The 26,076-nt window shown below is 46.5% G+C and overlaps 1 protein-coding gene across 1 annotated transcript in view; it reads right to left on the reverse strand.

Annotated features, from left to right (window-relative positions):
* LOC115092958 (E3 ubiquitin-protein ligase HERC2-like) overlaps positions 1–26,076 on the reverse strand; it is a 2,733,734-nt gene that overhangs the window by 1,136,860 nt on the left and 1,570,798 nt on the right. The window contains 1 exon segment of the mRNA XM_029604466.1: positions 13,692–13,836. Within this exon segment, the coding sequence (XP_029460326.1) occupies positions 13,692–13,836 (145 nt within the window).

Consider the following 26,076-nt stretch of genomic DNA (forward strand, 5'->3'; position numbering starts at 1 on the left):
ATCTGTCCACTAGGCGAGAGACAGACGGAGTGAGTTGGTGATGTGGACAATGGTCGACAGAGGCTGAACAGCTTGAATCCATTGTGACCTCAGAGTCCAATGTACGAGTCTCATGGCCAGGCGGGCCACTGGTGTAATATGGACGGAGGACGCCATGTGTCCTAGCAGGACGAGAAATTGGCGAGCTGTTGCTGTATGTAGAGACTGCAGCTGGTGAGCGAGGGCCACAAGTGTTAGCGCTCATTGTTGAGGTAGAAAGGCTTTTGCCTGTAAAGTGTCCAAGTCTTCCCCAATGAACGACAAGTAATTGACAAGAAATCCTAAAGAAATTAGTGTGTAGGGTGAAATCGAGGGACGACCGAGCGGCTTGCTGAGTTGGAGCCCTGATTAACCAGTCATCCAGATAGGGGTAGACGTGCACACCTTCTTTCCTGAGGAAAGCTGCTACAACTACGAGGCATTTGGTGAAGACTCGTGGTGCAGACGCTAGGCCGAAGGGAAGCACTCGATATTGATAGTGCTTCGGGCCTACTAAGAACGTGAGGTACTTGTGATGAGTTGGAGTGATCGCAATGTGTGTGTATGTGTCCTGGAGGTCCAGAGAGCAGAGCCAGTCTCCTCTTTGTAGAAGAGGTGGAAGCGAGCCCAAGGTTACTATCTTGAACTTTTCCCGCTGGAGGTACTTGTTGAGAGCACGTAGGTCCAGAATTGGATGAAGCCCCCCGGATTTTTTGGGGATCAAAAAGTACCGGGAATAGAACCCTAGGCCTTGCTGCAGAGTGGGTCGGGTTCCAATGCTCTTAACTGGAGAAGAAGAGAAACCTCCTGCTCCAGAAGGAGAGAGTGGTTGGATACTCTCCACACCTGCAGAGGTGGTGAGTCCGGTGGAAGAGCAAGAAAGTTTAGGTGGTAACCCTGAGCAATGATTGCTAGCACCCATTGGTCGGTTGTGATTAATTGCCACATGCTGTGAAAGTGGCACAATCGACCTCCCACTGGTATGCTTGGCAGAGGAATCAGGCTGCAGCTCTCCAAGTGAAAGTCAAAAACCTGAAGCAGGCCCCGGCTGGGGAGCTGCTTGTGGCTTTTGCTTTTGGGCCTGGCGAGGCTGAGGCTTTTGATAAGGTCTCGTAGTTCGGGACCTTGCTGGTGGAGGATAGTACTTCCTTGGACGGAAGAATGACTTCTTAGAGTCCTTCCGGAAGGGCTGTCTTAAGGGGAAGTCGGAAGGTATCAATGAGAGCTGTTTAAGGGTCTCATGATGGTCCTTTAATTCAGCCACCATTTTCTGGATCTGCTCACCGAACAGATTGTCTCCTACACATGGTAGGTCAGATAGCCTGTCTTGTACTTCTGGGTGAAGGTCAGAGGATTTGAGCCAGGCCCATCGTCTTGCTGAAATGGGAGCTGCAGACACTCTAGTAGAAGTGTCGAAGATATCGTAAGCTGTTCTTATCTCATGCTTTCCTGCCTCAAACCCCTTTTGACAAGGATTTGAAGCTGGTCTTGGAATTGTTTAGGCAGTGTTTCAGAGAAGTCCTGTATCTGTTTGAAGATGACCCTATTGTATTGGGTCATATACAGCTGATACGCAGCAATTCTGGAGATGAGCATGGCCCCTTGGAACATTCGTCGACCAATATTGTCTAGGAACTTGTGTTCCTTAACAGGAGGGGTAGATGAGTGAGGCTTCATCCTTTTTGCTTTCTTTTGAGCCGTTTCTACCACAACTGAGTGGTGGTCGAGCTGAGATTTTTGAAAGCCGGGGGCTGACTGTACTAAATAGGTAGTGTCAGCTTTTCTATGGACTGGGGCAACGGATCCAGGGTTTTCCCAGCTCTTTTTGAGGTCAAGAAGATGAATGGGAATAGAAGTGATCACTTTAGGGGCATCCAGGAATTGGAGCAACTCCATCATCTGGTGCCTATCATCCTGCTCCGTCTGAAGCTGAAAAGGGACCAACTTAGACATTTCCTTCACAAAAGTAATGAAAGAAAGGTCCTCTGGAGGAGAACTCTTTCTACTTTCAGTAGGAGAGGGAGGTGAAGGTAAGTCATCGGCGTCTGAAGAAGTATCATCACCCCAGGTGTCATAAGGATCAGCAGACTGATCTATAGGACGAGAAGGGGGTTGGATACCTGAAGGCCCCAGCCGAGGCTCCGAGAAAATCGAAGGAATCGCCGGGGGCACCGTGGACGGCATGGAGGGCATCGGTGCCGGTATCGAAGGCGCCGATGTATGTATCGCCCCCGATGAATGAATCGGTGGCGAGGGACGAATTGGCATCGATGGCTGAGGCAACACTCCCGAAGGAGGGATGCAGAATGGTGTTTCTCCTCCCGATGAAGCTGTCAACGGGGAGTGCACAGGAGCCATCGAAGACCCGGGAACCACCGGTGGAAGGGCGGTTATGAGCGCCTCCATCCAGGATAGCAGCGGTGCCAGTGCTGCTGGAATCGGGTCGATGAACAGTTCTACAATCGGTGCTGGTGTCGGTGCCGAAGGTACCTGGAGTCTGTTGCATCGCCTTGTCGATGGCCTCCTGGACCAGTCGGTCCAGTTCTTCCCGGAGACCTGGAGCAAGCAGCCCCTGCTCCATGACAGAAGAGGGAGGTAGAGGCACAGTCGGAAGGACCACCTTTACAGGCAGAATCGTGACTCCCAAGCCCCGATCGGGTGAGGGTGGCCTTGATGCACCGGTCGCAAGAATGGTTGGTGCCTTTCCTGGACGGGGCTTCTTCGACGGTGGCTCGGACGGTAGCGAGGTCGATGATTTCGCTCCATCGACGGTCCGAGTCCTACGATGTCGATGGCGATGTTTCTCCCTGCGATCCCCTCGATCCTGAGGGGGAGTAGCGGACGTCGATGGCCGTGAAGATGTCGATGGCGGACGGTCACCGGACGGTGGGCGATGCTGTCGCAATGTCGACGGCGCCGGTTCCGATGATGTCGATGCGATGGACAGCGTTGGGGTTTGTGCATGAAAGAGGAATTCCATCTTCTCCATTTTGGCTTTGCGACCTTTTGGCGTCATGAAGGCACATTTGGTGCAAGTCAGGATATCATGCTCACGGCCTAAACACATTACACAGACTCCATGAGGGTCTGTGATAGACATGTTGCGAGTACAGTCCGGGCACCAACGAAACCTCGACGCCATGGCCATAGAAAAAAATCGAGCCGCAGTACGGTCGATGGCCAGTAGGTCGCGAGGGCCAAACTCGACTGTAATCAACGGAAGACGGTCAAAAACTTACCGGAGTACCGCGGCCTGAGAAAAGTTAGAGGAGGGACCCCTGTGGGGCAATTTAAATTTAATTAATTCCATGAGGAAAATTCCTGTCAGGAATCTCTTCAGAGCTCCTAAACCGCGAGGCTACTGCTGAGCGGAAAAAAGAAGACTGAAGGGGGACCCCTGCTGGCTGCAGGGTTAGTGCCATGCTGGGCATGCCCAGTAGGGGCCAGTCAAAGTTCTGGAAACTCTGATAGAAGTTTTCCGTGATTGGGCTCCATCCTGTGATGTCACCCATATGTGAGGACTACCATCCTGCTTGTCCTGTGAGAAATCCAAAATGACCTAATTAGGGGGTCCTGGCATTGACCTAGCCCTCTTACCTATGGGAGTGGGATGATCCGATGCTGACTTGGACCACTTTTTGGCAGATTTACAGCTAATCTTTGACAAGCCAGGCTGCTCATCAAAGATTAGCCGCAGCGGAACTGTTGCAAATCCGACAAGGTCCTAACTCTGTGGGGGAATATGCGGTCTGCTTTTGCACTCTGGCTTCAGAACTCCAGTAGATAGAGGCTAGCCTGTCTGCTATCTTTTGGCAGATAATTTTGGAGAACATCAAAGATTAGCTGGCAGGATGAGATACAACTGCCACTCTGGAAGGTCTCATTAGCCTAGCCATCCAATTGGATCTGCGCTTCAGGGAAGAGCGAGGGAGAGGGCTCCAGCAAAATGGACCACCTTCAAGTTCTCTCAACTCCCTACATTACTCATTCATCCCCAACAAGGGGAGGGTAGCTCCATGATGGAAGAACTCATGCAGGTGGATCAATGATGACTCTCTTCAGAGTAGAAGCAGAGATGTCATATCTACCTGTGCCTTTACTGCAGAGACCCAGAGCATTTTTTTTTTTACTGCCTGGAAAAGTTGGAAAAAGCCAGGACCTAGGTCGAAACAGTTCCTTCTCACAAATACTGGTACCTATCTCCCTCACTCGGGGGGGGGGGGGGGGGGGGGGAGTCTAGCCTTCAATTTTAAGCATTCTTGGATACCAGCACTGCAGAAAGCTTCATCATCGAGGACCTCATGCTCTGCCATTGGATTCCAAATGAACCCTTAAACTCTCCACTCACTATGTTCACAGTCAATGGGGAGAAGCTAAACAGCCCAGTCAACCTCACAACTGCAGATGCAGACCGGACTGCTCCACAAGGAGTGAACTAGTCTATATGTACTTCCAGGAGCTATCAACTAAGTGATTTTGGGCCTGCTGTGGATATGATTACATCAGCCTTCCATTGACTGGGACACGTAGGAGATCTCCTGATGGGGTCCCTCCTGCCAGAGAGACTGTCTTCCCATGGCATTACCCAAAAGGCTTCCCGGTCAAGTAATGGCTGCCCTTAAGCATAGCCTGCCTACCCAGTATGCTGCTTTCTATGACATCTTTAATAAGATGCAAGCCGAGACCCTGCCTCTTCACCAAGTCTGCGACTGCCCTATACCTGCTATCCGCCGCAGAGACAGAAATCATGTCCAAATATTGAGGAGAACTTGAACAAAGGGTTCATCCATCTCTCATCCTCCCTTATAGGAGCCAGATTCTTCTTCATCAAGAAGGACAGACCCTTGTGTCCATGTATAGACCACCAGGGCATTAACACCAAAGAACAGCTACCTGCGTCCCCTGATCTCAGAGCTCTTTGATTACCTTCGGGGTGCTACTATGTTTACCAAACAGGACCTTTGTGGGGCCTACAATCTGATACAGATTTGCCTGGGCAATGAATGGAAGACCACCTTCAATACCCGTGTTGGGCACTATGAATATATGGTAATGCCCTTTGGCCTGTGTAACATCCTCACAGTGTTCCAGTTTACGATGAGCAACATTTTCCAAGACCTGCTCTATCACAGGTAGTTGTCTACCTAGATGACCAACTGTCACAAGTGCCAGATCACTCTCCACTTTGACAGCGGAGGGCGGGGGGAGGAAGGAAGAGGAATTGGATTCACTCAGCAAACAACATGAGCCCTGACTTTACTGTCTGGGTGTACTGATATGCAAACTTAAGGGAAAAAGCACAGGACTGTTTCTATGGCTAAGTTCAAAATCATTGCTGGAATTTTCAGGAAGGCTTCTCACCCAGTAAAAATGTGGCTAGCAATAATATTTATGGGTTTGACAGTTGCTTGGTTTTTTATTTTAAATATTACTACCTTTATTATAAGGATTGAGGATAACTGCACAGATTTCCCTTAAAAAAAACCTAGGGTTACTTACACGGCTTAATAGATATTACTATAAGAAGCTTGCTGGGCAGACTGGATGGACCATTTGGTCCTTTTCTATTGTCACTACAATGTTACTATGATCTTCTCAAAATCCTTGCCATGTTCATGTAAAACAAGTGCTCCAAAGGCTACGAGAGCATCAGCTTTATGCCAAGTTGGAGAAATGTGTCTTTAAGCTTCCGGAACTTCCTTTCTTAGGACACATCATCTCCTAACAGGGACTCAGTATGGATCCTGCCAAGGTGAAGGCCATCACCGAATGGCCATGTCCATTGGGACTTAAAGTCATATAACATTTTTTGTGTTTTACCAAATATTACAGGTAGTTTATTCCCAGTTACTCCTCTCCCTGCTACTCCGCTCACTACTCTAACAAAGAAGGGAGCGGATACAAAAAACTGGACCGCCGCAGTCATTCAGGCCTTTGAACTACTCAAGGAGGAATTCACTCAAGGCTCTTGTCTCCACCATTCGGATCCCACCAGGCTCTTCATTTTGGAAGTAGATGCGTCCACTCTCTGGGTGCAATATAATCATGATACCCTGGTGATTTGCTCCTACTTCTCGCTTAAATTCTCCCCGGCTGAGAAGAAATATACAATAGGAGACTGAGAGCTCTTTACAGTCAAGATGGCCTTGGAGGAGTGGCAACATCTACGAGGAGCAGCAACATTTCCAGTGACCATCTACACAGAATACAAAAACCTTGAGCATCTGGCCCAGGCCCAAAGACTCAACCCCAGGCAAGCTCAGTGGTCTCTGTTTTTTAATAGGTTAGATTTTGAACTGAGCTATCACCCAGCTGACAAGAACTGCCTAGCAGACACTCTCTCCCGGTCCTTTGACACAGAAGAAACACAAGAACTCCCATTATCTATCATTAATCCCACCAAGATTGTGGCATTAACCCCCATTGTAAGTTCCCCCAGGCAAGACCATTGTATCCCAACGTCTGCATCAAAATGTCCTGGAATGGACACATGACTCCTCTCTCTATGGTCATCCTGGCATAACTTGGAGACTTTGGAACTCATAGTTTGACACTACTGGTGGCCTCAGCTAAAAACTGATGTGCAACATTATTTTATTTATTTATTTTATTTATTTATTTATTTTTAATTTTTATATACCGAAGTTCTTGTGGGAATTACAAATCACTCCGGTTTACATAAAACGATGAACTGCCCAACAGCGGATGGGGGCTTTACATAGAACTGTAGAACATAAGGAACAATAAAACCGGATGTCAATTTAACATAGTAATAATAAATATAATATAATATAATATGTACATACAATTTAACTATTTAACGTAGTAGAGATGACCTGTCAAATCTACCATATAGATACAATAAGAGTAATATAGTGAACTTATGGATTCAAAAATTGATTGAGCAGTTGTGGAGTCCTGATAGTAGGAATTGGTGAGATGTCGATAATTTAGGGATACTATTATTTAGGAAGTCCTCTTGTCTAAGTATCATTGAGAATCTGGGAAGGCTTGTTGGAAAAGCCAGGTCTTCAGTCTTTTTTTGAACTCTTGATGACTGGGTTCTAGTCTTAGATCTGGGGGGAGAGCGTTCCACTGGTGGGGTCCAGCTGAAGATAATGCTCGTTTGCTCAATGCTGATTTTACTTGTGGGGCATGCAGTGTTCCTTTGTATGCGCTTCTAATTGGTCTGGAAGATGTATGCGGTTGAAGTTGAGTGCTTAGCATGATAGGAGCCAGATTGTATATTGCTTTGTGTACTATTGTGAGTATCTTATAGAGTATCCTATATTTGATGGGAAGCCAATGTAAGTTATGAAGGATTGGGGTGATATGGTCTTTTTTGTTAGAACTTGTGAGGATTCTAGCAGCGGAATTCTGTACCATCTGTAATGGTTTGATGGTGTTGAAGGGTAGACCTAGCAGAAGGGAGTTGCAATAGTCGAGCTTTGATAGTATGATGGATTGCAGTACGAGCCTGAAGTCCGAGAAGTAGAGGAGGGGTTTAAGTTTTTTAAGGACTTGCAGTTTGTAAAAGCAGTCCTTAGTGGTAGTGTTTACGAACTTTTTTAGGTTTAGATGGTTGTCTAGCCAGGCTCCAAGGTCTCTGACGTCGGGTGAGAACTTGCTATTTGAGTTATGAGAGAGGTTTGATGAGATTGTAAGGGGATCCTGGGAGACAATGAGCATTTCGGTTTTATTGTCATTCATATTAGGTTGAGGTTTGAGAGGATGTTTTTAATCAGCTGTAGGCATTCGTTCCAGTATGTGATGGTTTTTTCAAGGGATTCTGAGATCGGGAGAAGGATTTGTATGTCGTCTGCATAGAGGTAGTGTGTAAGCTTGAGGTTTGAGAGTAGGTGGCAGAGAGGGAGGAGGTAGATATTGAAGAGGGTGGGTGAAAGTGAGGAACCTTGTGGGACTCCTAGATCTGTGAGGACTGGATGCGATTCTTTGTTGTTTATTCTAACTTTGTAGAATCTGTTGCTTAAGAAGGACTGGAACCATCTTAGAGCTGTGCCTTTGATCCCTATATTGGCAAGTTGGTCTATAAGTATCGTGTGTTTTACCGTGTCAAACGCAGCAGAAAGATCAAGAAGAACAAGCAGGTACGATTGTTTTTTCTCCAGGTTAATGAGGATGGTGTCCGTGAGAGATAGTAATAGAGATTCGGTGTTTAGGCGTTTTCGGAAACCATATTGAGCCGGGGATAGAATATTATGATCTTCCAGGTATTCTGACAGTTGCTTGTTGACAATTTTCTCCATCAGTTTGGCAATGAGTGGTAAGTTAGCGATAGGTCGAAAGTTAGCTGGGTCCGATGGAGAGGCGTTTGGTTTTTTTAGTAGTGGTTTGAGGATTGCCAATTTTAACTGGTTGGGAACTAGACCTTGAGAAAGGGATGAGTTAATAATTTCTGCCATTGGTTTTGAGATGGTGTTTGGTATGGCTATGAGGAGATTAGTTGGTAATGGGTCTGATGGATGGGAGGATGGTTTGAGTTTCTTGAGTGTATTTTCTATCTCCAGTGAAGAAGTGAGCTCGAATGAGTCCAGGCATGTGTTTTGTTGCGGCAGGGCTGTTAGGTGGTATGTTTGGGTGGAGCTGTTGGTTGTGATTGAATGTGTAAGGTTGGTGATTTTTGTCTTAAAGTAGTCGGCGAGTTCGTTTGCTTTGTTGAGAGCTTGGTGGTCTGGGATGGTGGGAGGAGATGGTTTGGTTAGAGAGGAGACATATGAGAAAAGAGCCTTTGAGTCGAAAATGAAGTTGTGTATTTTTTTTGCGTAGAATTCTCTCTTTGTTCTAAGGATAGTATTCCTGTAAGTGTTGAGGAGGGATTTGTAGATGGCATGTGTCGAAGTGGTTGGGTTTTTTCTCCAGCTTTGTTCATTTTTTCTTAGCGATTGCTTTAGTGATTTAAGTTCTGGGGTAAACCAGGGTTTTCTATTGTCTAATGTGGGTTGTATGGTTTTGGTTGAAGTTGGGCAGATTTGATCTGCGATTTTATTGTTGATAGTGATCCATGAGGTGGTTGCAGTTATTGCGTCTGTAAGGTCTAGTTGGTTTAGTGCTTCGGACATCTTTTCGCTGAGTGTGTCTGGAGAGCATGGTTTCCTGAAGTGGATGGTGGATTTGGTAGCGACTTGAGGTGGTGGTTGTTGATCTTAAGGGTTGTGCGGATGACTCTGTGGTCAGACCAGGGAACTGGAGAACAAGTGGGGTTGGTGTGAATGGTAAAGGGTTCGTTAATGAAAATAAGGTCCAAAGTATGGCCTGCCTTGTGGGTAGGACTGTTGATGATTTGCGTAAAGCCCAAATGGTTGAGTGAGGAGAGGACTGTTTGGCAGTTGATGGATTGTGTAGTAGCATCTACATGTAAATTAAAGTCTCCGAGGATTATTGCAGGTTTGTCTGTGTTTATATGTTTGGCTATAAGTTCGATCAGCGGTGAGGGATCCAATTCTAAGGTTCCTGGTGGGGCGTAAACTAATGCTAGTTGGATTTGTTCTGATTTAAAGAGGGAGAATTCTATTTTGGTGGAGGTGTTCGTAAGTTGTAAAGTTATACTTAGACCTTTTTTTTGCTGCAAGGAGGAGTCCTCCACCTCTTTTTTTGGGCCTGGGGACAGAGAATAGGTCGTAGGATTGCATGGGAAGCTGATTTGTGAGTACAGTATCTGTGTGTTTTAGCCATGTCTCTGTGATAGCACAGATATCTGGGTTAACTTCTATGAGATAGTCACTGAGGATGTCCATTTTTTTGGTAAGAGACTGTGCGTTGAATAGGGTTAAGGTAAACAGAGAGAGTCCTAGGAATTGCGTAATTGGAGATATCATTATTGGTATAATCCTTTGTTGTCGTGCAATGTGATGTATTGTAGGTTTTGTATGCTTTCTGAGTTTGTGCCAAATTTTGGGTATGGTGTAGAGGTGCATTATTGTGGCTTAGTTGGTTGTGAAAATGTTGCGGTATTGGAGATACTGCAATAGGTATAGGGGAGACTTGATGAATGCTAGAGAGACTGGATGGATGCTGTAAGCTGGAGAGTCTGGATGATTGCTAGAGAGACTGGATGATTGCTGGAGACACTGGATGATTGCTGGGTGCTGTATGCTGGAGACACTGGATGATTGCTGGGTGCTGTATGCTGGAGAGACTGGATGATTGCTGGAGAGACTGGATGATTGCTGGAGAGACTGGATGATTGCTGGGTGTTGTATGCTGGAGAGACTGGATGATTGCTGGGTGTTGTATGCTGGAGAGACTGGATGATTGCTGGGTGCTGGGCAGTCTGGAGGAGTGTTGAAAAAGCAGATGTGTGAATGAAGCCTGGATAATGGAGTCCCTGGACGAATGCTTGGGTGGAGCTGACGTTGTGTGATTCGGTTGTGGAGGGTTGGGTGGCAGAGCCGTTTGGTGTCGGTGGTTTCTTGTTATATCTCAGGTTCACACGAAGGGGCACACAAAGGGGCAGGCCCCTTTGTCGTGCTCCTTAGGCGTGCGACGCCTAACAGGGTGTAGATTTGAAGCCCAGCCGGGCTGTAGCTGGTTGGCTGGCTTCTGGTTTTGGGCGGGACTTGGCGCGGTTCGCGGTTTTTTTGTCTTTTTTTCGCCGCGTTTCTTTGGGCGGATTAGGCCTCGGAGCGTGCGGCTGGCGTCGGGGTCCCCCGGGTGGGGAGGCCGAGTACTGACCTGACCTTCCCCCGGTGGGGCTCCGGCGCCGGTCGCGCAGGTCTACGGTCGCGGTGTTGAGCAGGAGCGAAATGGCGCCTGCAGCCTTGTTTTAAAAGCCCAGCCGGGCTGTAGCTGGTTGGCTGGCTTCTGGTTTTGGGCGGGACTTGGCGCGGTTCGCGGTTTTTTTTGTCTTTTTTTCGCCGCGTTTCTTTGGGCGGATTAGGCCTCGGAGCGTGCGGCTGGCGTCGGGGTCCCCCGGGTGGGGAGGCCGAGTACTGACCTGACCTTCCCCCGGTGGGGCTCCGGCGCCGGTCGCGCAGGTCTACGGTCACGGTGTTGAGCAGGAGCGAAATGGCGCCTGCAGCCTTGTTTTAAAGCCCAGCCGGGCTGTAGCTGGTTGGCTGGCTTCTGGTTTTGGGCGGGACTTGGTGCGGTTCGCGGTTTTTTTGTCTTTTTTTCGCCGCGTTTCTTTGGGCGGATTAGGCCTCGGAGCGTGCGGCTGGCGTCGGGGTCCCCCGGGTGGGGAGGCCGAGTACTGACCTGACCTTCCCCCGGTGGGGCTCCGGCGCCGGTCGCGCAGGTCTACGGTCGCGGTGTTGAGCAGGAGCGAAATGGCGCCTGCAGCCTTGTTTTAAAGCCCAGCCGGGCTGTAGCTGGTTGGCTGGCTTCTGGTTTTGGGCGGGACTTGGCGCGGTTCACGGTTTTTTTGTCTTTTTTTTCGCCGCGTTTCTTTGGGCGGATTAGGCCTCGGAGCGTGCGGCTGGCGTCGGGGTCCCCCGGGTGGGGAGGCCGAGTACTGACCTGACCTTCCCCCGGTGGGGCTCCGGCGCCGGTCGCGCAGGTCTATGGTCGCGGTGTTGAGCAGGAGCGAAATGGCGCCTGCAGCCTTGTTTTAAAGCCCAGCCGGGCTGTAGCTGGTTGGCTGGCTTCTGGTTTTGGGCGGGACTTGGTGCGGTTCGCGGTTTTTTTGTCTTTTTTTCGCCGCGTTTCTTTGGGCGGATTAGGCCTCGGAGCGTGCGGCTGGCGTCGGGGTCCCCCGGGTGGGGAGGCCGAGTACTGACCTGACCTTCCCCCGGTGGGGCTCCGGCGCCGGTCGCGCAGGTCTACGGTCGCGGTGTTGAGCAGGTCGCGGTGTTATGTGGGGGTCTTGCCCCATGTGTGCCATGCATGACCATAGGGGTTGTTATAACCACTGCCGACCCACATGGAACCCTGGACCCATGGCCACAAACTTTGTCTGCAACCTTCCTCTATCTAGCGGGACCATCACCATAAGGGTGGTGATAGATTCTCAAAGGTGGCTCAGTTCATTCCCTTACCCAGACTTAATCTGTAACTGAACTGACTAAGTTGTCTGTACAGTACCATCTTCCGCTTGCATGGCCTACCCAGCCATATTCTCTTTGACCATGAGATCCAGTTCTCTGGTCACTATTGGAAGGCCTTATGCCACAAATTTGGAATTGCCTTGGACTTTACTTTTCCCTACTACCCTCAAAGCAATGGGCAGACTGAGCGGATGAACCAAGAACTCAAGGCATTTCTTCAAGCATATGTCAACTCAAGACAAGATAATTGGGCCCCCTTGCTCCTTTGAACTGAATTCTCTCACAACCACCATATCAATGCCTCTTCAGGCTCTTCTCCATTCTAGAAAATCATGAAGCTGGCAAGTAGCTCATTTAAAACAAATCAAAGAAATTCTCTTTCACTCAGCGCATATTTAAGCTCTAGAATTCATTGCCAGAGGATACGATTATAGAAGTTAGTGTAACTGGGTTTAAAAAGTTCCTAGAGGAAAGTTCCTAGAGGAAAGGTCCATAAACTGCTATTAATTAATAAGCAATAGTAGCTTGTGATTTATTTATATTTGGGAACTTGCCAGGTACTTGTGACTTTGATTTGCCACTGCTGGAAACAGGATACTGGGCTTGATGGACCCTTGGTCTGACTCAGTATGGCATATTTTATGTTCTTACCTTGTTTTTGAATGCCATTCATGTACTTCCAAACCTCACCCTACACTAGACACTTAGCCAGCAGAGGCCAAACAGGCCAATAACTTCTTGATTTATGGAAGAAAACACACAGCCTCCTGAATCAGGCAGCCAAACATTATAAGACCCAAACAACACTCTGCACCATCGTTTTACCCTGGAACTCTGATTTGGTTAAGTACCAAGAACCTTCACCTGCAAATGCCATTATTAAATTTCATCCCATAGTTCACTGGACATTTTTCCCATAGTACGACAACTGGGACCAGTGACTTACAAGCTTCGTCTGCCTCCATCGCTCAGGATACATGATGCGGTCCAAGTCTCCCTGCTAAAACCAATCTCATTCTCCTGGCCAAGGAAATCTTTCAGCCAACTCCCACAGATCTCCATGGAGGAAGATACATAGTATGAAGCAGAGGAAATACAACCTAAGGGGACCGTGACTTGTATTGGTGAAGCTCCAGTTGAGCCTCTGCATATGCCAGCTCTATAAGCCAATGGTGGGCACCTACAGGGCTCCTCCATGCAAGTAGCGCTAACTCCACCTCAGCCCAAGGGTTCACGCCAACAACAATAGAGGTGTACTTTACAAGTGTTATTTTGATTAAGAGAGTGGACAGTCTTCTCTGCAATAAAAATTTGCATGCATTTCTGTGGAAAGATGTTTTTCTATGATTTATCTAGCAAATATCTATTTCTTTTTTTTTTTTTTTTTGCATTTTGGTATATTGGGGTTTATCAGTTAAAACCTAAAATCAGAAGCCATAATTATGTGACATGAAGCTAATTAAGTGGTTTCTCCTGTGGCTACACAAATGTGAGAGCCTAGTGGCACTGATCTAATGTTTACTTACAATCTGATGTACTTTATAAGTTGAGTACACAGCTATAGAAGAGACCATCTCCTAGGAATTTCCTGTGCAAAAAATACTTTATTAGACCTCCCACTCCCTGCTCCATGTCAGACAAATGGGATTTCATAGAAGTAGCTGCTCTTACCTGTCCAGTTTCTGTGACAGCAAGGCAGTGAAGTGCTCCTACAGCCACATGAATAATCTTCTTTCCCCTAAGTCCTTCTACTACTTGGGGCTTTCTCACATGAACATCAGTGCCATGGCCTAATCTGAAATAATCTCCTTTGCCCCTATGATACACACAGAAAAAAAAATTAACATTGCATTACAAAACATAATTTGACTTGCATCATAAATTAGTTCAAATTTCTTAAATTCACTGAAAACTGGGTGTTGATGCAGTATGATATAAGCATCAACATTCTTCTTAATGACATTTACTGCCGTCCTTTAGAAGTGTGTGCATCAGTTTAAAACTTTATTTGTTCAACATAAATGATGGAATGAAGTTATACAAGTGACTGCAAATGATTGAGAAGACCGGGCGCTCACCATAAAACTTCTGGTTTGACGCCGACTGGCTTGCTGATGCAGTTCACTCTCATATCATTATATAAGTAGTTATCGTCTTCAAAGTTATAATAATTAAAAAGTTCATAAAAATTCAAAATTCAAAAATAAAAAATAAAAAACATAAAAATAAAACGAAGATATTTAAGAAATGTTATACATAGTTATTGGAGCGACGATTTTCAAGTGAAGTAATATTTCCCTCTTTTTCTACGACTTGCAGTATGATATAAGCCATAAGCATACTAGCATAAAAGAAAATTAGTTGCTAAAGTATTTCTTACTAAGGTACTAAAGAGAAATTACTATTTACCTGGTAATTTCCTTTTCCTTAGTACAGACTAGTTAATCCAAAACCAGGGGTTATGCACCTCTACCAGCAGATGGAAATGGAGCAAAGCTGACATCACAGTATATAAACCCCTGAAGTGACATCAGCCCGCCAGTATTCTCTGCAAAAGCCAATAAAGAACAAATTAGTAAAACCAGATTATAAACAGATAACCAATCCAGCACTAAGCTGAGACAAAGAGTATAAGAACACTAACCTAGGGAGTGGATTGTCACATACCATTATTCCCTGAAACACACAGCAACGTAGCAAGAATATAGCACAACCATTCAGCAGCCAAGTTGGAGTCCCTGTCTGTACTAAGGAAAAGGAAATTATCAGGTAAATAGTAATTTCTCCTTTCTTAGCATACTGACAGGTGAATTAAAAAAAACAGTGTGATCTATCAAAGCTACTCCTGAACAGGGCGGGAGGCTGCCTACGGTCTAGTCAAAACCACACTTGCAAAAGCTGCATCATCTCAGGCCTGGAAATCCAGGAAATAAACACTGGAAAAGGTGTGTAAGGAGGACCATGTCACATTTGGGCAAATGTTGACAGGAGACAACAATCTAACTTCCTCCCATGATACTACCTGAGCCCTAGTGGAATGAGCCCTAACCTGACTAGGCAACGGTTGCTCAGCATCCAGATATTCGGCCAAGACTACCTCCTTAATCCAATGGGATATTGTAGCCCATGATGCTGGCTAACCCTGATTACTTCCATGATGGAGAATAAACAGCCAGTCCATCCTTCTGAGAGGTACAGTAAAATCTAAATACCACAAGATATGCCCTTTGACATCCAAAGGCCATAACAGGCGATATTCCTTTGCATCTCTTGTTCTGCTCAGATTCAAGTGAAAATCTGAGACCACTTTTGGCAAAAAGAAAGGAACAGTATTGCAGCTGTATCGCCCCTGGAGTCACTCGTAGAAATGGCTCCTGGCAAAATGAGGCCTGTAGTTCAGAAACCTGACACATAGAACAAATTGCCACCAGAAACACCATATTTAGGGTCAGTAACATCAGAGAAAAGTTACACATCGGTCAAAAAATAGGGCCCGCCAAAAAAAAAAAATCCAAAAATAGATTTAAGACTTCACAAAGGCAGCGGTAACTGCAAGGGAGGACAAAGATGCTTCATTCTTTTCAAGAAAGGGGACCAAACTGGATCAGCAGACAAGGGCTCACCATTCACCTGACCTCAGAAACAGGAAAGAGCCACCACCTGTACCTTTAATGAATTAAGGGACAACCCTTTAATCAATTCATCTTGCAAAAATTCCAAAATGAGCAGAATCATAACTCGAGCTCCACACCAACCCTCAAACACTTGCCAAACGAACATAGGCTAAGAAAGTGGAGAACTTTCTCACTTGTAACAAAGATGGCAATCACCGCAGCAGAAAATCCACGCTTCAGCAACTGAGCCCTCTCAAGGGTCATACCGTAAGACAAAATCAATTCAGATCTTTATGAAGAACAGGACCCTGCTGTAACAGAGACCTGTGTGCCAGAAACCAGAGGAAAGAATCCACCAGAAGCCTTTGCAGATTTGCATACCATGGTCTCCTGGGCCAATTTGGTGTCACCAGAAGCACCATCCCTCTGTCTCTCAACCCTCCAAACCATTCTGCCCAACATCGCCCACAGGGGAAAAGCATACAGCAGCTTATCCTCCGGCATTCCTGCATGACAGCATTGATGCCCAAGGACATTGGATCTCGCCTGCGACTGAAGAAAGCAGAGCTGCTTACCTGTAACAGGTGTTATCCCAGAACAGCAGGATGTAGTCCTCACATGTGGGTGACATCATCTATGGAGCCCTATCACGGAAAACTGTCAAAGTTTCTAGAAACTTTTGACTGGCACATTGAGCCTACTGAGCATGCCATGATCCCTGAAGCCACAGGGGTCTCCCTTCAGTTTCGTTTGTAGCAATAAGTGTGAGCGAAAAAAATAAAATAATAAAATGGTAGCGGACCCAACTCCACGGGGTGGCGGGTGGGTTTCATGAGGACTATATCCTGCTGTCCTGGGATAACACCTGTTACAGGTAAGCAACTCTGCTTTATCCCAGGACAAGCAGGATGATAGTCCTCACATGTGGGAGATTAGCAAGCTACAGGCTGACTCATCTTTCAACGGGTCAATGGCACACAACTTGTGCAAATGGCACAACAACTGGAGTGCCATTGAGTATGATGAGGCAGCCTGAATCACAGCAGGCAGTTGTGGAAGGGGTTGGGTATTATACTGGAAATAGGTTTTTCAAAACAGATTGTCCAAAAGCAGAGTCTTGTCGTCCTTCCTTATCTAAGCAGTAGTGAGCTGCAAACGTGTGAAGAGAACTCCAAGTTGCAGCTTTGCAGATGTCAACAATAGGTACTGAGCGGTAGTGTGCTACTGAAGTTGACATAGCCCTTACTGAGTGTGCTTTTACTTGCCCCTGGAGAGGAAGGCCTGCTTTCTCATAGCAGAATTCGATACAGTCTGCTAGCCAGTTGGAGAGAGTTTTTTTGCCCACTGCAACTCCTGGTTTGTTTTTGTCAAAAGAAACAAAGAGTTGGGTGGATTTCCTAATGACTGCAGGGCGGTCCAGGTAAAATGCAAGTGCACGTTCACAGTCCAAGGTGTGTAAAACTCTCTCACCCTGGTGAGAGTGAGGTCTTGGGAAATATGTGGGCAAGACTATCAACTGATTCAAGTGGAAGTCAGTAACCACCTTGGGAAGGAATTTAGGGTGAGTACGTAGGACCGCACCTTGAATACTGTGTACAATTCTGGTCGCCGCATCTCAAAAAAGATACAATTGAGATGGAGAAGGTACAGAGAAGGGCTACCAAAATGATAAGGGGAATGGAACAACTTCCCTACGAGGAAAGACTAAAGAGGTTAGGACTTTTCAGCTTGGAGAAGAGACGACTGAGGGGGGATATGATAGAGGTGTTTAAAATCATGAGAGGTCTAGAACGGGTAGATGTGAATCGGTTATTTACTCTTTCAGATAGTAGAAAGACTAGGGGGCACTCCATGAAGTTAGCATGGGGCACATTTAAAACTAATCGGAGAAAGTTCTTTTTTACTCAACGCACAATTAAACTCTGGAATTTGTTACCAGAGGATGTGGTCAGTGCAGTTAGTATAGCTGTGTTTAAAAAAGGATTGGATAAGTTCTTGGTGGAGAAGTCCATTACCTGCTATTAAGTTCACTTAGAGAATAGCCATTGACATTAGCAATGGTAACATGGAATAGACTTAGTTTTTGGGTACTTGCCAGGTTCTTATGGCCTGGATTGGTCACTGTTGGAAACAGGATGCTGGGCTTGATGGACCCTTGGTCTGACCCAGTATGGCATTTTCTTATGTTCTTATTAGGACCGCTCTGACATGTAGGTACCTGGTATAGGGTGAGTATGTGACAAGTGCTTGTAACTCACTAACCCTTCTAGCGGATGTAATGGCTACTAGGAAGAGAACTTTCCATGTAAGAAACTTAACATTGCAGGAGTGCAAAGGCTCAAACAGGGAGTGCATGAGCTTTGATAGTACTACATTAAGGTCCCATTCAGTGACTGGTGGCCGCAGAGGGGGCTTGAGTTGTAGTAGGCCCCTCATAAATCTACTCACAAGGGTTTGTGCTGTTACCGGGGTATCTCCAATTCCCTTGTGGTACGCTGAGATGGCACTCAGGTGTACCTTCACCGAAGATGTCTGGAGACCAGAGTCTGAAAGTTGGCATAGATAGTCTAATAGAAAGGGGCAGGAGAAAGGGTCAATACCGTGTTGAGTGCACCACTTGGTAAATCTGGTCCACTTGGAATGGTAAGATATACGTGTGGAAGGCTTTCGTGAAGCTACGAGAACCTGTGAGACTTGAGTGGAAATATTGAGCGGTTGTAGGATCAAGCTTTCAACCTCCAAGTCATCAAGGCAAGGGATTGTAGGTTCGGATGGCGTAGATGCCTTGGTTCTGAGTTATGAGGATGGGCTCTGCGCCCAGGCAAATTGGTTCTCTGATCAAGAGATCGAGAAGTACAGGGAACCATACCTGTCGAGGCCAGTACAGGGCTATGAGAAAGCAAAATTGCTTACCTTGTAATAGGTGTTATCCCAGGATAGCAGGATGTAGTCCTCACATATGGGTGACATCAGTAATGGAGCCCTATACGGAAAAACTTCTGTCAAAGTTTCTAGAAACGTTTGACTGGCACTGTGTGCCCACTGAGCATGCTATGATATTCTCAGCATGCTATGATATTCTCAGCCATAGGGGTCTCCCTTTAGTCTGTTTTGTAGCAATTAGCGTTAGCCAAAAATAAAATAATAAAACATATCGGACCCAACTCCGCGGGGTGGCGGGTGGGTTTCGTGAGGACTACATCCTGCTGTCCTGGGATAACACCTATTACAAGGTAAGCAATTTTGCTTTATCCCAGGACAAGCAGGATGCTAGTCCTCACATATGGGTGATTAGGAAGCTACAGGCTGAGTCATCTTTGTATTGGTCCAACAGCTTACAACTTATGCAACAGGCACAACAAATGGTGTATTGGGAAAAATGAGGCAGCCTGAAATCACGAAACGTTGGATGTGGAAGGAGTTTGTTTATTTATTTATTTATTTATTTAAAATTTTTATATACCGACATTCATCAATGATATCACATCAAACTGGAAACAAGTCTTTAAGATAGATTGTCCATAGGCTGAATCTTGTCGTCCTTCTTTGTCTAAACAGTAATGAGCTGCAAAGGTGTGAAGAGAACTCCATATGTTGCTGCTCTACATATGTTAGCTATTGGCACTGAACGATAGTGTTCTACTGAGGTTGACATTGCTCTTAGTGAATGCGCCTTTACTTGCCCTTGGAGAGGCAGGCCTGCTTTCTCATAGCAAAACTGTATGCAATCTGCAAGCCAATTGGATAAAGTCTGCTTGCCTACTGCCTTTCCAGGTTTGTTTGGATCAAACAAAACAAAGAGCTGGTTGGATTTCCTATGAACTGCAGTGCGATCTAAGTAATAAGCAAGTGCACGATTAAGGTCTAAGGTGTGTAAAGCCCTCTCTCCTTGATGAGAGTGTGGTTTTGGGAAGAAAGTAGACAAAATGATGGATTGATTCAAATGGAATTCAGTGACCACTTTAGGAAGGAATTTGAGTGCGTACAGAGTACCACTCTATCATGTAGGAATTTTGTGTAGGGTGAGTATGTGACCAGTGCTTGTAACTCACTAACCCTTCTTGCTGATGTGATGGCTATTACGAAAATAGCCTTCCATGTGATAAATTTAACCTCACAGGAATTCATGGGTTCAAAAGGTGAACGCATGAGCCTTGTTAAGACGACATTAAGATCCCATTGTGTAACTGGTGGTCGATGTGGAGGTTTAAGTTGGATTAAACCTCTCATGAACCTACTAACGAGGGGTTGCACTGATATTGGTGCATCTCCGACTGTATTGTGATAAGCTGAGATTGCACTTAAATACACTCTTACAGATGAAGTCTGGAGACCAGAGTCTGAGAGGTGCCAAAGGTAGTCTAATAAAGATGATGTAGTGCAGGAAAAAGGGTCAACACTGTTTTGTGTGCACCATGTGGTAAACTGTTTCCATTTAGCGCAATAGGTCTTTCGTGTGGAAGGTTTACATGAAGCTACAAGCACTTGAGAGACATTAGTTGAAAGATTGAGAGGTTGTAAGATCAAGCATTCAACATCCATGCTGTGAGGGATAGGGATTGAAGGTTGGGATGGCACAACCTGCCCTGATCCTGAGTTATGAGAGTGGGTGCTGTGACCAGGCGAATTGGGTCTCTGATTGAGAGGTCTTGAGGTGTGGGAAACCATACTTGTCAAGGCCAATATGGGGCTATGAGTATCATGGATCCCTTGTCCTGTCGTAGCTTCACTAGAGTTTTGGTTATTAGCGGTATAGGAGGATATGCGTATAGAAGGCCTGAGTCCCAGTGGCGAGCAAAGGCGTCCCTGGGTAAGTGGTTTCTCTGCTTGAACAGGGAGCAATAATTGTCCACTTTGTAATTCAGTTGTGATGCAAAGAGGTCTATTGTTGGTTGACCCCAACATTGAAAGATCTTGGTCGCCACTTCTGGATCCAGAGACCACTTGTGAGGTTGGAATTGACGACTGAGGCGATCCGCCACTACATTGTGAATTCCTGCTAGATAAATAGTCCATAGAAGCATCGAGTGTGCTAGGGCCCAGTAGCAAATCTGTGCTGCCTCTTGACAAAGGAGATACGAGCCCATACCTCCTTGTTTGTTGATGTACCACATGGCTACTGTGTTGTCTGTTTGTATCAGAACAGTCTTGTGGAAAAGGCAGTCCTTGAACGCATGTAGCGCATAATGTATAGCTCGGAGCTCTAGGAAGTTTATCTGAAATGTAGCTTCGAGCTTTGTCCAAGTACCTTGGGTCTGCAGATGACCAATGTGTGCTCCCCAGCCTAAGGTGGATGCATCTGTAGTTAACGTCATTTGTGTAATTAGTTGTTGGAAAGGTAGGCCTTTTAGCAAGTTGTCCATGGTTGTCCACCATAGGAGCGAGGATCGCAGTTTCTGAGTTACTTGAACTGGATAAGACAGTGGTTGAATGGCTTGTATCCATTGTCTTTTGAGTGTCCATTGAGTGAGTCTCATGGCTAATCTGGCCATAGGAGTGACGTGAACTGTGGAGGCCATGTGACCCAGAAGTGTAAGGCAGTGATGAGCTGTCACCTGTGTCTGTGCACTTAGAAAGTTTGCTAACGAGGCAAGTGTCTGTGCACGATCTTTTGGAAGGAAAGCTTTTGCTGTTACGGTGTTTAATTCTGCTCCGATGAATTGTAACAGGTGAGATGGAGTGAAGTGGGATTTCTGGTAGTTGATGAGGAATCCCAAGGAATGGAGTAGAGTTATTGTGAGCTTGAGAGAGTTGAAAGCTCCTTGTCTTGTTTGACTTCTGATGAGCCAATTGTCCAGGTAGGAAACACATGCACGCCCTGTTTGTGTAGGTGGGCCAATGCCACCGCCAGGCACTTTGTGAACACTCGGGTGCTGAGGCAAGGCCGAATGGTAGGACCCTGTACTGAAAATGTTGATTTCCTACTAGGAATCACAGGGTACTTGCGATGAGGAGGGAATATTGGAATGTGAGCGTACGTGTCTTGAAGATCCAGAGAACAGAACCATCTCCTTTTTGAAGTAGAGGTAGCATGGTGCCCAGAGAAACCATCCTGAATTTTTCTTTTCTCAGAAATTTGTTGAGATTTCTGAAGTCCAGAATGGGACGTAGACCTCCTGTTTTCTTTGGAATGAGGAAATAGCGGGAGTAGAATCCTCTGCCCTGCTGAGACCAGGGAACTGGTTCCACGGCCCTGGCTCTCAGAAGGATGGATAATTCTGTTTTTAGAATTGTGGATTGGTTGTTTTGCTGTCCAAGACGAGGTGGGTGGAGTATCGTTTGGTACAGTGAGAAAGTCCAAGTGGTACCCCCTGAGATGTGATGGAGAACACCCATTTGTCTGTGGTAATGTGTAACCAATTGTGTTGGAAAAAGGCAATCCGACCTCCTACCGACAAATTTGGGGTCGGATTGGTAGAGAGGCTGCTGTTCTCTGGTATTGCTTCAACATCCCGACATTGCCCCTGTCTGTGGAGGGGGTTGAGCTTTAGGTGCTCTTGGTTGCCTAGCCTGAGTTCTCTGAGTTGGTCTGGATGATCGTCCCCGGGCAGGAGGCGGATAATAACGCCTTGGCCTATAATATGGGCGCTTGGACTCTTTTCTTGGGAGTCTTCTTGATGTTAATTGAGACTCCTGAGGTGTCGAAGATAGTTGTTTCAGGGTTTCTGAGTGTTCCTTTAAGAGGGAAACTGCTTCTTTTACTTTATCCCCGAAGAGATTGTCTCCAAAACAAGGGAGATCAGCCAGCTTCTCCTGTATTTCTGGTCTCAAATCTGAACTGAGGCTTTGAGCCAGGCCCATCTTCGAGCACTTATACCTGTTGCTGATAGTCTTGATGCAGTTTTCAAAACTATCGTACGCTGCACGAACCTTGTGTTTGCCCACTTCCAGACCCTTGTGGATTATTTCAGAGAAAGATTCCTGAACTTGCTCAGGGAGAGTTTCAGAGAGTTCTTGTATTTGCTTCCATAAATTACGCTGGTATTGTGTCTTATATAATTGATAGGACGCGATCCTGGAAACTAACATGGATCCCAGAAACATTTTCTTCCTATGTTATCTAGGAATCTATTGTCCTTCCCTGGTGGAGTTGAAGAATGAGTTTTTATTCTCTTTGATTTCTTTTGTGCTGAGTCAACTCCCACTGACTGGTGAGGTAGTTGAGCCTTCTGGAAGCCTGGGATGTGTTGTACCAGGTATGGTGCATCAGTTCTCTTATTCACTGGTGGTATGGAGCGGGGATGCTCCCATAACCTGTGAAGTAATTCTACGAGGACTTCGTGGACTGGTATTGCTAACACTTCCTTAGGTGGGTCCACGAACTGCAATACTGCTAGTGTTTTTTGTCTGACATCTTCTTCTGACTGTAGCTGAAAGGGAATGGTGTCTGCCATATCCTTAATGAAGTTAGAGAAGGATAAGTCCACCGGAGGGGATTTTCTTCGTTCCTATGGAGGAGATGGTTCCGATAGGACCTCTTCTGAAGAGGTGTCGGTGTCAGTATCTTTCCACATATCCGGTGTATGTGGTCTAGGCATTGATGGTTGTTTTTTTGGGCATCGATGGAAACAATGGAGACATTAGTGGAACTGGACGTGGAACCCCCAATGGACCCGGAATGGGCTCAGGTATCAGTGATTCTTCGACAGTGTCTTGTCCCCTCGGTGGCAATGGTACTTCCTGAGGTTTCACAGGGATTGCACCGATGAGCGTATCTAATTTTGCCAAAATTGGCGCAAAAAAAGATAAATCCGGCATCGGCATCGATGGTATCTTCGGAGGAACAGGTAGTGGCATCGGAATCGGCATCGGCAGAATTGGTGATGGGACCGGTGAGGATATCGGTAGTGGCATCGAAGGTGTCTCCGATGGAACCAGTAACGGTATCGGTACCGGTGTCGATGGAATCGATGGAGACAGTAGTGGCGATGGCACTGGCCTCGAAGGTAGAGTCTGTGCTGGCATCGTGTCGAGGAGCGCATTCCTAACTGCCTGGCGGATATAGCCGTCCAGTTCCGCCCGCATAGCTGGTGAGACCAGAGCAGCTATGGGGGGAGGCAGTGATGGCGATTCTGGTACCTCCGCAGGGCCCTAGGGAGGTACGGTTCCCAGCATCGGTGTCGGTGGGGATTGCCATGGGGTGGAAGGCCTCAATGAAGCGTCGTCCCTCCGAGGTTTCTTAGACGCTGATCCAGGATCCTTCGATGGACCGCCGGTTATCAGGTCGGTCTCGGGATCGTGAGGCCTCTGATGTTGATGCCGATGTTTCTGTTTGAGTTTGACGGCTTTTTCGATGCCCGACATTGATTTTATCGAGGAAACTGACGGGGATGGTGACAACCTATCTCCCGCTTCATCCGTTCTTCGCTTCTTAAGGACGACCTTATGGATCGCTCCAGCTGGAAACGACTGCGTGGACGTTGATGTTGAAGGGATTAACTGTAGATGGAACAGGTGTTCCATTTTCTCATCCGGAGTCTTCTGCCCTTTGGTGTCATCTTGGCGCATTTCGGGCAGGATAGGACATCGTGTTTGTCACCAAGACAGAGCACACACTCTAAGTGTGGGTCCGTGATGGACATTGTATGGCAACAAATCGGGCATTTCTTGAATCCCGTAGCCATAATTAAGTTGGACAGCCGTCAACCGACTCTAGGCTAAGCAACACGGTATGGAACAGACGGCAAAAAGAGAAAAACTTATCGCGATGTAAAAATGGGAGACCCCTGCGGTGTCGAAGTTTTCGGTTCTTTTTCAGAACTTTTTTGTATATGGTAAAATCACCTCACAGGACTTCAAATTAACCGTGAGGCTAACAGCTCCATGGAAAAAAGAAGACTGAAGGGAGACCCCTGTGGCTGAGAATATCATAGCATGCTGAGCATGCTCAGTGGGCACACAGTGCCAGTCAAAATTTCTAGAAACTTTGACAGAAGTTTTTCCGTATAGGGCTCCATTACTGATGTCACCCATATGTGAGGACTAGCATCCTGCTTCTCCTGGGATAATCATTGATCCTCTGTCCTGTTGTAGCTTCATGAGAGTCTTGGCTATGAGCAGTATCGGGGATAGGCATATAGAAGGCCTTTGTTCCAGGGGCGAGCAAATGCGTCCCTGGTGAACGTTTGTTGACGGCTGTGGAGGGAGCAGAACCTTTCCACTTTGTGGTTCAATTTGGATGCAAAGAGGTTGATGGTTGAAAGATTTTGTTCACTACAAAGGGGTCCAGAGACCATTCGTGGGGATGGAAACATCAGCTGAGACTGTCCGCTAGGACATTCTATATGCCTGCTACATAAGTGGCCCTGAGATGCATGGAGTATGCTAGGGGCCCAGGCCTAAATCTGCACTGTTTCCTGACACAGTAGATAGGAGCCTGTGCCTCCCCGTTTGTTTATGTACCACATTGCTACTGTGTTGTCTGTTTGTATCATTACAGTCTAGTGTGAGAGGCAGTCTTTGAAGGCATAAAGGGCATAGCGTATCGCTTGAAGCTCTAAAAGTTGATTTGACACTTTTTTCGAGCGGAGTCCATGTACCTTGGGTTCGGAGATTGTTGACGTGAGCTTCCCATCCCAATTTGGATGCATCTGTGGTCAAGGTTATTTGAGGAGGCCGGCTGCTGAAACAGTAGACCGGCCTGTAATGCGGGCTGATTTGTCCACCAGCGAAGTGAGAGACATAATTTGGTTGGTGACCTGTACTAGGGACAACAGTGGCTGAACAACTTGGAGCCACTGAGATTTCAGAGTCCATTGAGTCTTTCTCATGGCTAACTTTGCCGTAGGGGTAACGTGGGCTGTGGAGGCCATTGGCCCAGTAGTGTAAGAAATTGATGAGCAGAGGCTACTTTGCACCTGGTCAAAGAGTTTGGCAAGTTCGTAAGGTTGTACGCATGGTCGCTTGGAAGAAAGCTTTTACGACTGTGGTGTCGAGGTCTGCTCCGATGAATGTGAAGAGCTGAGATGGGCTCATATGTGATTTCTGATAGTTGATTAGGAATCCCAGGGAATGCAACAGGGTTATGGGGGCTGTTTAGGGGAGCGAGAGTTCCTTGCCTGGATGGACTCCTGATGAGGCCAATCGTCTAGGTAGGGAAAAACATGAATCCTGTTTTTTCTTAGATGTACAGTAGCCACTGCTAGACATTTGAGAATACCTGAGGTGCTGAGGCCAGTCCGAATGGTAGAACTCGGTATTGGAAATGTTTTTGCCCCACTATAAATCGTATATATTTCGATGTTGTGGGGAAATGAGGATGTGAGCGTAGGCTTCTTGGAGGTCCACAGAACAGAGCCAATCTCTTTGCTGTAATAAGGGAAGAATGGTCCCCGAGGGAGACCATTCTGAATTTTTCTTTCTGAAGAAATTTGTTGAGACTGCGGAGGTCTAGGATGGGGCAGAGACCACCTGTTTTCTTTGGAATTAGTAAATAGCGAGAG

Source organism: Rhinatrema bivittatum, chromosome 5, assembly GCF_901001135.1.
Source record: "Rhinatrema bivittatum chromosome 5, aRhiBiv1.1, whole genome shotgun sequence".
In the NCBI taxonomy this organism is placed as follows: Eukaryota; Metazoa; Chordata; class Amphibia; order Gymnophiona; family Rhinatrematidae; genus Rhinatrema; species Rhinatrema bivittatum.